General features: G+C 43.7%; 1 protein-coding gene across 1 annotated transcript; it reads right to left on the bottom strand.

Moving 5' to 3' along the window:
• Positions 1-11: 11 nt before the first annotated feature.
• LOC115772016 (homeobox protein Hmx) lies at positions 12-9,458 on the bottom strand. The gene is made up of 3 exons (XM_030717947.1): positions 8,668-9,458; positions 2,794-2,903; positions 12-856 (listed from the first exon to the last, which is right to left on the bottom strand). The coding sequence occupies exons 1-3, from the start codon at positions 9,456-9,458 to the stop codon at positions 12-14; spliced, it is 1,746 nt and encodes a 581-aa protein (XP_030573807.1).
• Positions 9,459-14,252: the final 4,794 nt, after the last annotated feature.

Genomic DNA, 14,252 nt, shown 5'->3' with positions numbered 1-14,252 from the left:
CAGCCCACGTTCTATACCAGCGATGACAGCGGCGGCCGTGGTGGGCTGGTGTTGCGGGCAGCAGCCGCAGCATAATACTGCATGGGATGATGATGCGGCGGCGGTGGAGGCACAAAGCCGGCTGTGGTTCCATCGTGGTAGAGCACAGGCACACGCACCAAGCGCTGTGCTGCATGCGCCATGTTGGCCATGTTAGCGGCTTCTAGCTCAGCGGCCAGCTGGCGTTTCCATTTGTTGCGACGATTTTGAAACCATATCTTAACCTGCGTCTCGGTCAGGCGTAGCGAGGCAGCCAGTCCGGCGCGCTCCGACGAGCTGAGATACCGCTTCAGATCGAATGTTGACTCCAGCTGAAACACCTGGGCGCGCGAGAAGACTGTGCGCGTCTTCTTCTTACGCTTGGAATTATTGCCGTCACCATGTGGCGAGGAACTGTCAGATGGGCCATCGGTGCCGTCGTCTTCCTCAATGATTTCTTCGCCCTCATCATCCGACTCGTTCGAACTGGTGGGCAGCATATAACCGCCGCTCCCATGAGAGCTCGACATATGATGTCCATGATGCGAGAGACCGCCGGCGCTGCTGGTGGGCGTGCTGGGCTGATGTGGATGCTGTAAATGCTGCTGGGCAGCATGTGGATGCTGTTGCTGCTGCTGATAGAGCGGGTGATGTGAGCCATGGAGCGATCCAGCCACACCGGGCGGTGGTGATTTGTTGGCGTGGCCATTGCCCGAGTTGTTGCTACTGGCGTTGGTAGTGTTGTTGTTGTCGTTATTATTGTTGTTGTTGTTTCCGCTGCTGGGGCTAAGGGAAGTGGGTGATGGTGGATTTTCCGTAGTGTTTGTGGAGGAACTGTCTGCAAAGAGAGAAAGATAGCGAGAGAGAGACAGAGAGCGCATGAGCGACAATTCTTGACAGAGAGAGAGAGAGAGAGAGCGTGAGCAGAGCAACGTTTTGTTATTTGATTTAACTGCCTGTGTGTGTGTGTGTGTGTGTGTGTGTGTGTGTGTGTGTGTGTGTGTGTGTGTGTGTGTGTGTGTGTATGTGTGTGCGGTGTTAGCGTATGTGCGTGTATAAGTGCTTGCGTCCGGGGAAGGTGGTCGCGCTAAGGGTTGTTTAAGATCTTATTGTAGCCCTGTATGTGCTGCTGCACAGATTTAAGCTGCAACACTTAACCTCACACTTGCCTTGGTCTTGTCTCTTCCTTTTTTTTTTGTTGCTTTTATACCCACAAGCAAGTTAGAGCGCAGACGCGGAGAGTAATTGCCCTGCACCATCCCCGCAGCCTGTCCACAGAATATATATTTCTGTGTATGTGTCTGCGTGCGTTAAATTACCATTTAAAATGGCTGTCAGTCAGCTGAGCGATTCCACTTTTATTGAGCTTTTAGTTTGGGTCCTATTTGAAAAGTTTAAATTGCTGTAATTTGCTTCATATGGACTTTACGTGCTGCACATTGAGCTGCCCCCCTCTCCCAGGCTTCAACATCAGGTCGCTTGCAGCTTGGGCTATAGAACTATGCGCTGAATCGGTTAAATTCCAGAAGCCGTGCGTGGCGCAAAACTTAAGGCCAATTTACATGAGCAAATGCAATTGCAACGCCATCTAATACCAGAGGCGCAATCAAATGGGTCTTAATACTAGCTGACCAGAGCGGTAGCCGCTGTTGGGAGAGGTCTCGCACTTAATACGCGACAAAGGCGAACATGTCAAACACTTTGTAATTTGCCCTCAGTCGTAACTCGATACTCGATTACAAATTGCAATTAATTGAAAATGGCGATTACTGCAGTTGTATTTGTGAACGGCGGACAGCGAACGGTACATGTGTATTTGCCTGTCCACGCCATGGGGGCACTATTAAAGCCTCTCCGCGTGTGTGTTTAAGCAATGTGTTGCCTGCTTCAGGGCGCACTTTGGCTGCATTGTACAAATTCTTGCGGGCATTAGGCAAGTTTGAGCCTCCAACTATGCAAATTAAATGGAATGCTTTCAAGAATGTTTGGCGCGGCACATTCTTTACCAAAGAATTTCAGATATTCGCATTTATTTCTTTAGACCCAAGCTAAAAAGCGGTATCTTAGGCGTTAAGCTGCGAATGCAGGCAGTAAAAGCAATTGAGAAGGCAACGATTTAAAGCAGACATACACAGGTAATTAGATATGTACAGGTAATTATTCAATACTAATATCTATCAAATACTAATGCTAATATCTGGCATTCATTTGATTTAGATTAACCATAATTTTTAGGCTGATTGTATCTCGCTTGCTGAACCTGAGGTGGCCTGATTTATTGACATTGAATTTTCAATTTTTACTTATATAAAATATTTCTTCTCTATGTACTGGCATAAATATATCTCTTTATCGGTTTCGCCTGGGTCCAATTTAAAATTGAATTAAAAATTCTTTCTTACGTCTTGGCGTTAATTTAAGCCCTCATCCTAAAAAAATCATTAAATAAATACAAATATTGAGAATTGCTTGTTAGCCCGCGGCTCAAATACCTAAGCTAAACAGGCTTATAACGTCAAGTTAGCAAAGCGCAATTACCTTAATGTTTTTGATGTTTTTAATAGGTCAAACTTTCTTAAAACCCCATTTTGCCGCTCGCTCTCGGCCCTAAAGGAAGCTTCAGTAAAATTGTAACTTTGTAGATCATACAGGAAGTGCGTTAATGACCGGTCAGACAGCCAGTCAGGATAAACTCTTGTATATCAGGTGGTGTATATATTTATTATGGCCAAGTTATTGAAAACGATTGATTATATGTACTTAAAATTAACTTACCATGAGTTGGACTATGGAAGGGCATTCGCTGTGGTGCCCAGGGCCAGCCAGGTGGACACAAAGCTGCATAGCGTCCAGCTAGAGCGCCCCATTGCGAGATGAAACCCAATCTGGAAAGCGGCAAATGAAGAGCAACATTTAGCAAATTTCCATAAATGATGCAGCTTTATAATTGCTGAAATTGTAGCTTTTTGGTTTCAAGATGAGAGAACATAAACCATTAACTGGAACATTTAATCTATACAACCAGATAAATGTAGTCAGTCCAATGCCGACGGGCAAACATTGCTCGACATAACAAGAAAAATCAACGCTAGAAAAAACTCTTAGAAAGAACGACCCTTAAATGCTAAGCAACCCCACACCAGAAGATGGCCATAACTGACAACAGCTGCTGCGAATTTTGCTCCCCCAGAAAACATATAAACACACACATCGCCTCACACATATATACATTTAATACATATAATGTAAATATGTATGCATATAAATGCCGGCGTCCATGTAACCTTATTAGGTTGCTTGCTTAAAAGCATCTTTATAAATACATTTATTTATTTATGTTAGACGCGGCAAAGTTTGCAAGACGAAACACTTTTTTGGCGTTTACGTTATAATGTGCTGCATATGCGTGCGACTGTGTGAGTTTGTGTGTGTGTGTCTGGGGTGGTTTTGGTGGCGCTGCCGTGGGGTTTATTGTGCTAAATCAAAGTTTTCGAGTCAAATCATTTAGGCAGAAGCTAATGCGAGAGGTAATTGGAGGAAAGCAGCTTTTGTTTTATGGGGGTAGCACAGCGTGGGTAGCGGTCGGTAAAGGGGCATTGGGGGGCTATTGCCTGTTTGTGGCACTTAAAAGCTTTTCGTAACCACCGCACAGCCAGCCACCACTCAAGCAGTCCGACTCGGCAATTTGATTGATTTATTGATATGCTTAAAAGTCTCTCCGGTGTTCTTAAGCTTCCCACGCACTCAATGAACTTTGCTGTTTAACAATGCGCCCGGGACAAGCCACAGCCAGAGCCAGTGCATTCCCACCAGTCTAAAATACCAATGGCGGCCACATCGAGCCCATGGGCAGCCCTCTTAGCTAGCTCCGACGCTTTTGTTGCTTTTGTTGCTGATTTTGCTTCTTTGCTTTTCGTATTGTTTTTATACTCGTTAAACCCTTTGACCGTTTTGCAAGTGACCCGTGTGCAAGCAGCAGACTGTGATTTCTTTTCGACCCCAACCAGCCCCCAAAAGCTGCCCAGCCACCCCCAGACAGACAATGAGCTGGCCAAGTTGTGTGTGACATTAACATTTAGCTGACCTCTTTCACAGCGGCCAAGGTGCAGGTGTGGAAATCAATAGTTGCCAAGCTCTTTCACTTACTCAACCTCTCTCTATCTCACTCACTCTCTTCCCCTTCCTCTCGCTCTCTCTTTTTACCTATCTCTGTCTCTCCCCTGCTGTCTTCTTTTTCAATTAAATTTACCTTTTGCCTGCGCCCGCTGCTAAATTATGAACCACTCCTTCTGCCAGAGACGCTTCAAAGGCTTCCCAAACTGGCTAACTGGCTACTTGGCTGCTTGGCAAACTGGCGGCTCAAATCACTTCTAATGGGCTTCATGTTTACAACGTCAATTGAGAGAAAGCCGCTTTTGCTTACGGCCAAAAGATGACGCCCCAGTATCTCCTCAAATTACAGCCAGACTGCAAAAACGAAATACGCAAAAAAAAAAAAAAAGAAATTACCTCAATTACTGCGCTAATTTTGGTCGCTGAAAGCTGTCAACGGAAGGGGCCGCAATGAATTGCAAACAGCTTGTAGCTATTTGCTTTACTAATTATCCAAATCAAAGGCTCGGCCCTAGTCCGAGGCATTTGTTTTCCGCCCAGCAATGAAATAAATACAACTTTCCATTGCCGGCGGCTACCACAGTCCACGCGGCTCCGTCTACATTTTCATTGGTGTCACTTTGTGGCGGAAGTGGATGACCATGTTTAAAATTCAGCAGTGTGGGCATACCGCCCCTGAAGCTGTCAGAAGTCAACATGGAGCAATCCAGCCATCCCGAAACCCCCCCAAATGGCCGATGCCTCTCCCAGCTCAACTTGATGCATGGCAGTTATTTCTCGTTTAATGAATTGTTTGCGGTTCTCGCTTTGGGCTTCTTCCACGTCGCTGTCATAATTCTTCTTGGGGGTCTTTTGTGCTAGGATAAAAGTGTGCTATGCAATTGAGTTGTTCAACATGGCATTCTACATGGGTTCTACGCTTCGTTTGGCTCTTTCAGTGGAAGCTGATCTTAGTGGTTTGGGCCTAAAAGAGCTTTGATGTTTTGCTTCGCTAGACTTGGGTAGGTTGCCAAAAACCATATTTTATACAATGAGAATAAAAACGTAAGGCTGGAAAAGGTCGTCTTCGAAAAGTTTTTAAGTTTTCTTCAATCATTTTTTGCAGTAAATACTGATTGTCTTGAAAGTTAAATACTTTGATAAAACACTAGTTAAATTTGCATTGTTTCTAGTAAAAATTATAAACAAAATTAATAAAAATTATACAAAGTTGTAAATGCGCTCAAGAACCCAAAACGAATTTCTATAAGCTACGGAACATATTAAATTAGGTTGAGTATAATCATTTTGCTCTTTTTAATTTATTAGGGCTAATTAATTTATTAGGGCCCTTCTGCATATATTTTCAAATATGTGAGAAGCCTAACCTGAAGCCAAACTGCGCTCGAGCTCCTAGTATTACAATAAAATTATTTCAATAGAATCATAAGTTCATTATTTTCTTAGTTAATGCGACTGAAGGCAACAATTCAATTGCTTTATGAGCTTAACTTCTTGAAGTGCCCGCAGATTTCAATACTATAATGCTTATTGAGAAGAAAATCCAAGCCAACAGCTGCCTCAACCAGGCCGCAGAAGCCACTTAAGTGAGAATCATATCATATGCAAAGCGACAATTGTCGCACGAATTACCAAAATTAATTTAAATAATAAATTTAAATGTAATGTTAACAATGAATCCGGCCTGGGCACAAATGGCTGGCAGGCCTAAACCGCTTAGAGTTCGTTCATGTATGAAAGATTTGCACACGCTAATTGGCTGCATGGAGGCCCGAGATCAGAAAATATGCATTGCCTAACCACATTATATTTGCTATACTGAGGGACATTTTGAACGGGTGTCGAAACGGTGCGGGCATTGAAACGCACTCGAAACGACCGCAAAGTAACCAAAATATTGAACAGCAGCTCACAGTTGACTAAACAGGAGTTCACGGCGGAGTAGCTAACCCGGTTGGCTTGCTTTTGTCATTAAACGGGATTAGCATGAAAATATTGGTCTATATATACAATAATATTCGTTGACATGGAGCGGCTTAGGCTAAGTCGTCCACTTGAAAAATGGTGACATTTGCGACGCGCACAAAATGAGTTTTTTGGTTGCTCAGTTGCGCCACAGGAAGTCGCACAAATGACTCGCGCCCAGGCCTCCAAAAGCGAAACCAAAGTCAAGCCTCAAATCTAGATATGGAATCAGTGCATGATGCACTACAAATATGGTTTCATTAAATGGAAACAATGTATGCCAAACGTTATCTAGATATAAATGTCACCAATCGCAGACCATTTCACCACTAAATGCCGCATCAAAATAATCCCTTTGTGATAGATAAGATTTGTTCGGACCGGGCGCATTGCGTTGGGACTGAAATTGGATTGTAATTACTGCAGTATATAATTATATTGTCAGTACGTCCTTTAGCGTTATCCTTACAACAAAAAAAAAGAGCTGCACAATAGACATACACAGACATTTCCTGGACTCGGCACCCTTTCCGTTAGCCGCGTTGGTCCTTTGTTGGGCGCACTCACAACCATATCAGGTTACAGTTACAGCGCTTAACTGCGTTCTTTGCTGCGTTATAATTAAACCGCAGTTGAATAGCAGACAGCAGCAGCAGCAACAGCAGCAACAGCAGCAGCAGCATAACTTCAACAGTAGCTGACCACTAATTAAAAAACGCAATACCAATGTCAAAATACTCGTGTGTGGATAAAAAAAGAAAAAGTGTGGCCCAGGTGAAAGTCAGTCAACATATTTACGTATGCGTATTTGTATTAAACGATCACTCAGCGTTTTGGGTGCGCTTGAATTAATCATTCGACGGACTAACTCCGAGTTCGATGATCAAGTGATAAGCCCGTCACATAGGCAGCCACACGTCAGCTGGAAGCGCCAAACAGCAGGAGTCAACACTTGGTCAAAAGGCGAGGGCGATTCTCGCTCTTAATTGGGGTAACCAGCACGCGACCCTCGCTAAGGGACTGCGACTACGACGCGCTTATCGCAGGATCGATCGGTGAGCGCATGCGTAAATGAAATGAAAATGATCATTATTAAATAAAAAACACACACAGGAAAGCCAAAAAAAAAAAAGAAGAGAATAATGAGAAGAACTGTCCACTTTGCATGTGTCTGAAAGTAAGTCGGGCAGTCCCGCTCATAAAATAAAAGTGCAACATTTTTTTAATTCAACACATGCCTTATTCGAGCAATTCGATACTCGATCTCTCGGCTCATGTCCTTTTTATGCGCATTTAAATGCCGGCTAAGTGGGGTTACCAGGACCCCGTTTTCTTGTTTTTTGAACTTATTGATGAGCTGCATTGCAATATGTAGGAGGCCCTCAAAGACTATCCATGTCCGTACATATGTAAATATACACACACACACATACAGAGACACAAACACATGTATGTAGGTCAGTCAGTTCAGTGAGGGTTCATTCATTCATTCAAAACAAACGTGTATTCATAAATGTTGCATGCCGGACTATTGTCAGACGGTTATGAAATAGCATTGAATTACATTTGCAAATGTTGCGAAATTTGATATATTTGATAAATTACATGGCCAAGTTAAAGTAATCGATATCGATTTGTTAACATTCCACATATTTGACCAGTGGTCAGTCTGAGGCAACATTGGAATCCATTCGAAATTTCATATGGATTATCAACCTAAAATAAAAGTATTATCAATCTTCTCCTAGTCACCATAAGAGTTGGGGAAAGCATATTTATATGAACCCGTTCGTATGCAAGTTGATGTTGGTTTACAGCTATGGATTGCGCTTTTAGATTCCTTTTCCATAAATTTCATATATTTTTATATAACCCTAAACACTTAAAAACTGATCTTCAAATGATGCGATTAAAATAAACTTGAAAGAATAATATAAAGCACGCTTGAAGAAAATATAGGTACAGATCCAAAATGTCATTTAATTCCTTTAATTCACTCTACGCACAAACAAAAGTCCACTTAGGAAAACTCTTTAGTAAGCACTTGAAATTTTTAAATTGGAGGTATAACTAAAAATACAGTTATACCCTCATTATCGCCAGCTAGACATCATTGCACCCACTTAGGGTATCCTATGACATTTGTCGTCCAATCTTACAGACTTTCCATTAAAGTTATTATCTTGACAATCAGCTAAAACAACTTGTTAGACGATGCTCTACAGGATTCGTATGTTTTTCCAGCGAACAGATTTGCGTCACCTTCAAACATCTCGAGCCCAACGCCATTGTTTTCCATTATACATTGAGAACCTCAGGGATTACACAACATTTGCTCAATAATTCAAGGAGCAGGGACTGGAATCTGGACTAAATCAGTTGAAATTGTAGCCGCTTAGGCTCATTGAAAAATAAGGGAACGCTTGACTTTTTGGTTTCACGTTCGGCTGCAAAACAAAGAGCAAGGCTCTTGAACCTTAAGCCGGGTCTCAAAACAGCTCTGCAAGGTGCACCTAAGTAGCTGTTGGGCAGCTCATTGTTTGTGGGCAAGAATATTAACAGAAGACTCACCTGGAGAGCATGGCCGCATCCTGTGGTCCGCCTGCGCCGTGCTGCGGCAACTGCGGAATGGGCGTTATCAACGTTGTGGCGCCGTTCTTTTTCGCCGGCTCGCTGCGACTCAGTATGCTGGAGATGGAGAAGCTGGTGAAGCCGTTGGAGCCGGTAGTGGCTTTGTTGCCATTGCTGCTCGCATTGCTGTCATTGCTGTTGGCCCCAACGGAAGCTGCCGCCGCCACCGCGGCTGCTGCCACTGAGGCACATGTGCTGTTGTGATTCACCGTCTTGCTGTTGTTGTTGTTCAGGCTGTGGCCGAGCTCTTCGCTAGCACTGCCATTGCGCTCCAGTTCAGGTGACTTGGGCGCCATGGCAGCCAGAGCGGGCGGCGATCCTAAACGGTCGCCAAGATGTGTCGGCGCCACAGCTTGCTGCAACAGAGCAGGATGCGGTGCCGCATGGGCCGGATGCAGATGGCCGAAACTGTGCAGCGCGTGATGCAGGGCGACGGGATGGCCACTGAGCGAGCTTAGATGATGCTGTAGATGATGATGCAACACCGCCGGCGGCACAGCTCCATTGGGGCTATGATGATAATGCGGTACGGCCACAGCTGATGTAGATGTTGGCGTGCCGGCGGCAGTATTTGGCGTGGACCGATGCGTAGGCGTGGCTGGTGGTGAGCTTCCATCAACGGAGTGCGCCATGGGACTCTCGCGTCCGTTGCTCATGCCGGCGGCACCCAACGGACTCGGCTCCGGACTGGACACCACACTTATATCAACTTCAGCCTCGGACGAAGACATTTCATACACGCACAAAACTCTTTGCTTCACTTTATTTGCAAGTATTCTCGATGGATTCACAATGTTTTAAATGTTTCGTTAACGATTTCGATTTCTGTCACTCGACTTGGCACTTGCCTCACTGGCCTTGAGGTAAACACTGAATGCAACTGTTGACGAACATCTAGCGACGAAAATAAAGTTCCTCAGGTGGCGACCGGGACGTCTGCACCGTTTGATCAACGATTCGCATTTAAATTCAAATGTTTTCGGTTAACAGGCGCAAAGTCCTCGGCGCGCCTGCCAGCCCGCCTGCCTATTTCTCTCTCCTGTGCTCGCTTTGACTCTCTCCCTCACTCACTCACTCTCTGGCTGTGCGTATGTGTGTTTGTAAAAGCGATCGTTTAGTAATTTTATTGTTAAGGTCTTTTGGATTTGTAACCCCCGGTTGTTGTGTCAGAGAGCGTGTGCGCCGACTGCCTGCTGCGGCGCTCGACTGAAACTGAAACATGAAATGTGCTAAACATAACTGAGCTCAACTCGGATGGTTGGTTGGTTGTCGGCTGTGAAATTCTTTTGGTCTTTGCGCTAAATGGTTTTCCACACACACACACACACACACATGCACAGCAAGAGGGTGATGCAGTGATAGCTGTTCTACTACGGGAGGGTGTGTGCGCTGAGTTGAGTCTCTGCTTTTGCAGTCTCACTTATCATGCGCGCTCTTTCTGGCAGGGGTGGCTCGCTCGGCGCAGCTCAGCTCTTTTGCCCAGCCTGTTTCCATTTCCATTCCATTTGCAGTTGAATTTCAGTTCGTTTATTTCGACAATTGCGCTGAAACCGCATCGACATACGCAAAGGTGTATGTTTTATTTTTTGTCTGTCGTCGTCACTAAGTTGTGATAATAAAACTATAGAAAAAAACCCGAGAGGCAGGTCTCGAATCTGAGCCTGAAACACTTGGCAAGCGGAACACGTCAGAGTGGGAGCGCGCTTAGCCTTCGTGCGTGCATATGTGAGTTTGTATTTGTGTTGGGCTCCCATTGAAATGCCAATATAAAATCAATCAATTGGCACCCGGCAAGGGTCAAGTGCTGCTCTGTGTGCAGTGCTATTGCTCCAAAGTGTGCAAAACATCTTAATTGATGGCAGTTGAAAGGTTCCTTTCGGGTGAAGTGAGCTGCGTATTAGAAAAGGCTTACACTTAACGCTATTGGGGCCACAAATAGAGATTTAACAAAACAGCTCTCTGTGAATAATATTGTATCAATTTAGTTATCCTCACAGTAGAGTTATCAATTTTGTTTCAAATTTTCACGTGCATATGTCAACTATAATCTCAACTTTATGACTATTAAAAAAAATAAAGATGAGCTTATTATCCCACAGAATATCTTTTAATCGCATGTGAAGCTTTAAGCTAATAAATTCCTTTGATTAACTCTTTAAATATTTCCTGTTTTAAAAATGAGATTTACATATGGCATATATGATATCATTATATTCCTGTGCACAAAGTCAGCTCAACTCTTTGACACTATACATCAAATCACAGCTCATTCACGTTCCATTCCACAGCGTTCCTCTGAGTCGAACAACCCCAACGCACCAAGAGGCAGCCATTTTAACAAAAGCTGAGCAAACTTTGCAGACATCGTGAGCAAGCGGAGGTTAGAGTGAGAAGGATAAAACGAGAGAGATAGAGAGAAAGAGAGAGCGCAGCAAATTGAATTTTTAAATGCTTTCGACTGAGACGACCACCAGGCATTCAAAAAGTGTTGCAAGCAATTTGCACAAAACAAAAAAACGTTATGCGAGGCAATTGCACAGAGCCAACTGGCGAGAGAGACAGAGCAACAGAAAGATAGAGACAGTGCATGAGAGAGTGCAGAGCAATGCTCAATTCGGCAGCATGTGCGTGCTGAGAGTGGGCGTGTCTCTGTCAAACCAATGGGAACCACTCGGCGGCCACCACTGACGCTCAGCTGACACCGCCGGCAAATAGCCAAAAACATTTGATACCGAGACGGCAACGGCGGCACAGAAAAATGCGTAGAAATTCATGCGCAATTACATTTATCCTGTTTAGAAGATTGCTTTGCCAAAGTGCGTCTCAAAGTGCTGCCAGCCACCGCAGACTTTGGCGCCTGCTCCCCTCTCCGACATTAACATAATACATACATACGCACCCATGGAGCTGTGTGTGTGTGTGCGTGCACGGGGGTGTTGGTGCTGAGAATTCCAACTGCCAGCATTGCAGCGTAACACATTTTTATGTAATTTCCCTCTGCGCTTTGCTTGTTTTTGATTCGTTTTCATGTTAGATTTTGCAATGAGAGCAGCCCATGGAGAACCAGCCCGAAACGATTCCAGAGAGTACGGCAGCGACGTTTAGTTCAAAAGGTGTTGACACTTAGGCGCTGCCCCACTTTCATTTTAACTGAATGCACAAATGGAAATCGCGTTACTTGTGTTCGAGGGCGACGGGCTGGCTGGGCCTGGGCAGAGAGCGTCACTCGGCGTTTTGTCAATGACATTTTTGGGCGTACCTAAACCCCACCTGTACCATGTAGGTACTTTTGTGTGTGTGTGCGGGTGTATTTGTAAAACAATTTCATTTTGAAATCGTGTTGACGATGCGATTTGATTGTAGTGTTTGTTGGGGCTGCCATTATTTCCAAGCATTAATTAGGCAAATTGACGTTGGAAAGTCAAAAGGGTGCTAAACCAAAATTCAATGGATGCGGCAACAAAATGAATATTCATCTTCAAAATAGGGGCTGATATCGAAAACACTCTGTTTAAACAAGCCCAGAGATAGGTATTACTAACAGTCTAAAATAGCCAACCCCAAATTTTAACTTAGGCCCTTACTGCTGGCCTGCCCAAGCACATTAAGCTCAATCCCTGACCGCTGACCAGCGGGCAAAGGCAAGCCACAAAAATTCCAAAAGCAACGACCGAAGCTCTTTTACTTGGAACATTTAAAAGAAATAACAAACTGTTCAACTGTCGGACAAAACGATTCTACAACAAATTGCACTGCAATAAAAGATTATATACATATATATATATATTGTCTGCGAGCGAGTGAGACAGCGCAAGCTGTGTTAGAGCGAAAGCGCCAAGTGAAACCAAAGCCAAAGCCAAAAGCAATGCAGACAAGCTTCAGAGCTGTTCAATGTATCTGTGCTTGCGTATTTCTATGTGTGTATATAAGTAAGTATGTGTGTGTGGGCAAACAAGAAAAACAACTCTTAATTGACATACGAGCAAAGTGGGAGTTGCAATTTTCATTGACTCCACTTTAGCTGGCAGTTGGGCGCCTAAAAGTCGACCACAGCGCAGTGCAGAGAGCCGAGACTGGCTTTGGTTGGCTTTTAGCAGAGAGGAAGAGCGTGGGGCGTACAAGGATTTGCATGGCTATGCTAGATACTCCGGTCAGGTTCAGACACTTTTGATCGGCCCCCCTCAAATCAACTCGTTCGCTTGTATGCGTCTCTAAGTACATTCCATGCACACATCCTGGCAGTGCCTATACGTACACATGCACGTACATGCATGCATGCATATGCCCAAGGCTTGCCAAGTTTGCTCGACTTAACGGCAATTAATTTGGCAATTGACGTTGCTCAATATGTACAAAGAGACGTGGGCATAATAACATAAATTCAATAGTATTTCGGACAGAAGTTCTTGCGGCTCCTCTGTGGCATGTCTAATCGGACGCTCCATTTCGTTATCGGACACATTAGGCAAATGGCTGCGGCTTTTGTTTGCCATTAACATTTCTATAATAGGCGAAGACCATGCTAAACAATAAACTGCATGGAATGGCAATGGCATGGCTAAAAGCAAATGGAGTTGTAGTCCCTTTATCCTTCGCTTACGTCTATTTTGGATATTAGGCTGCTAAACTTGTGACGCGCATTCTGGGCTTGGCTTTTGTCTTCATTCAAATGCAAACAATGGCTGACTAAAATATACGTAACCCTTCTCCCTCCCACACACATAGCATAGGTAACAGAAAGAGCGCATAAGGTATATACATATATATATATACACATTTATATATGTATATGCATACATTTACGAACACACGCAATTCACAGGCAACCCCTCACGCGGCGCTCATAAATAACGCTTTAGACTTTGATTTAAATAAATTGTATTACGAACACTAATATTTTATCATTTCAACAGTTTCGCGTGGCTCGCGATTCGATTCGAATTTCTTGCGCGTTTTACCAATGATTCCCTTTTAAGGACAGCACAACGACATTTTTACTGATTGAGTGCCATTTTTGTCGCATAAATTTTATGCCAAATAAATGTTGCTAGTCGTTAACCAGCTTTTCGGCGACAGGGGAAAAAATGTAGACACAGCTTTGACCCCATTTATTGTCTGGGCTGCAAGATGATTTTTATAAGTACTAATGTTCAAAAGCAAAAATTAAAATTATAAGAACTTTACGCAAATCTATAACGAAAATATTGGTGTATTTTGTTTGTTAAGAAAAGCAATGTTTAATATTAGTAATTTATTTCACAATCTTCGTTTTCAACATACCAATGTGAAACTGCGTAGCTAACTGCAAATTTTGGTCGGTAAGCGTTTGAAATCAAATCGCAATAAAATGGAACATTTTAAAATAATTACTGTATATTAGTACAATAGTCGGCCGCCAATAAAGGTACAACAATATAAAATTACCAATTTGTAATAACCACAAAGCAGAAGCGGCAGAGAAGAGGGGCAGTAACAGCAGCGGGAGTAGAAGAGTCGCATCAGAAAATCAATTCAAACAAAGCGGA

Source organism: Drosophila novamexicana, unplaced genomic scaffold (genome assembly GCF_003285875.2).
Source record: "Drosophila novamexicana strain 15010-1031.04,08,12 unplaced genomic scaffold, DnovRS2.1 tig00000108-arrow-pilon, whole genome shotgun sequence".
Taxonomy (NCBI): domain Eukaryota; kingdom Metazoa; phylum Arthropoda; class Insecta; order Diptera; family Drosophilidae; genus Drosophila; species Drosophila novamexicana.
Note: the sequence above shows the minus strand (reverse complement) of the source record. Positions and strands in the feature narration are given on the sequence as shown.

Coding starts and splice junctions, on each gene's coding strand:
- LOC115772016 (XM_030717947.1), bottom strand. CDS start 9,458: ATGTCTTCGTCCGAGGCTGAAGTTGATATAAGTGTGGTGTCCAGTCCG. Junction 2,904..8,667: donor GATGCGGCCATGCTCTCCAG/GTGAGTCTTCTG, acceptor GCCGCTTTCCAG/ATTGGGTTTCATCTCGCAAT. Junction 857..2,793: donor CTTCCATAGTCCAACTCATG/GTAAGTTAATTT, acceptor CTCTCTTTGCAG/ACAGTTCCTCCACAAACACT.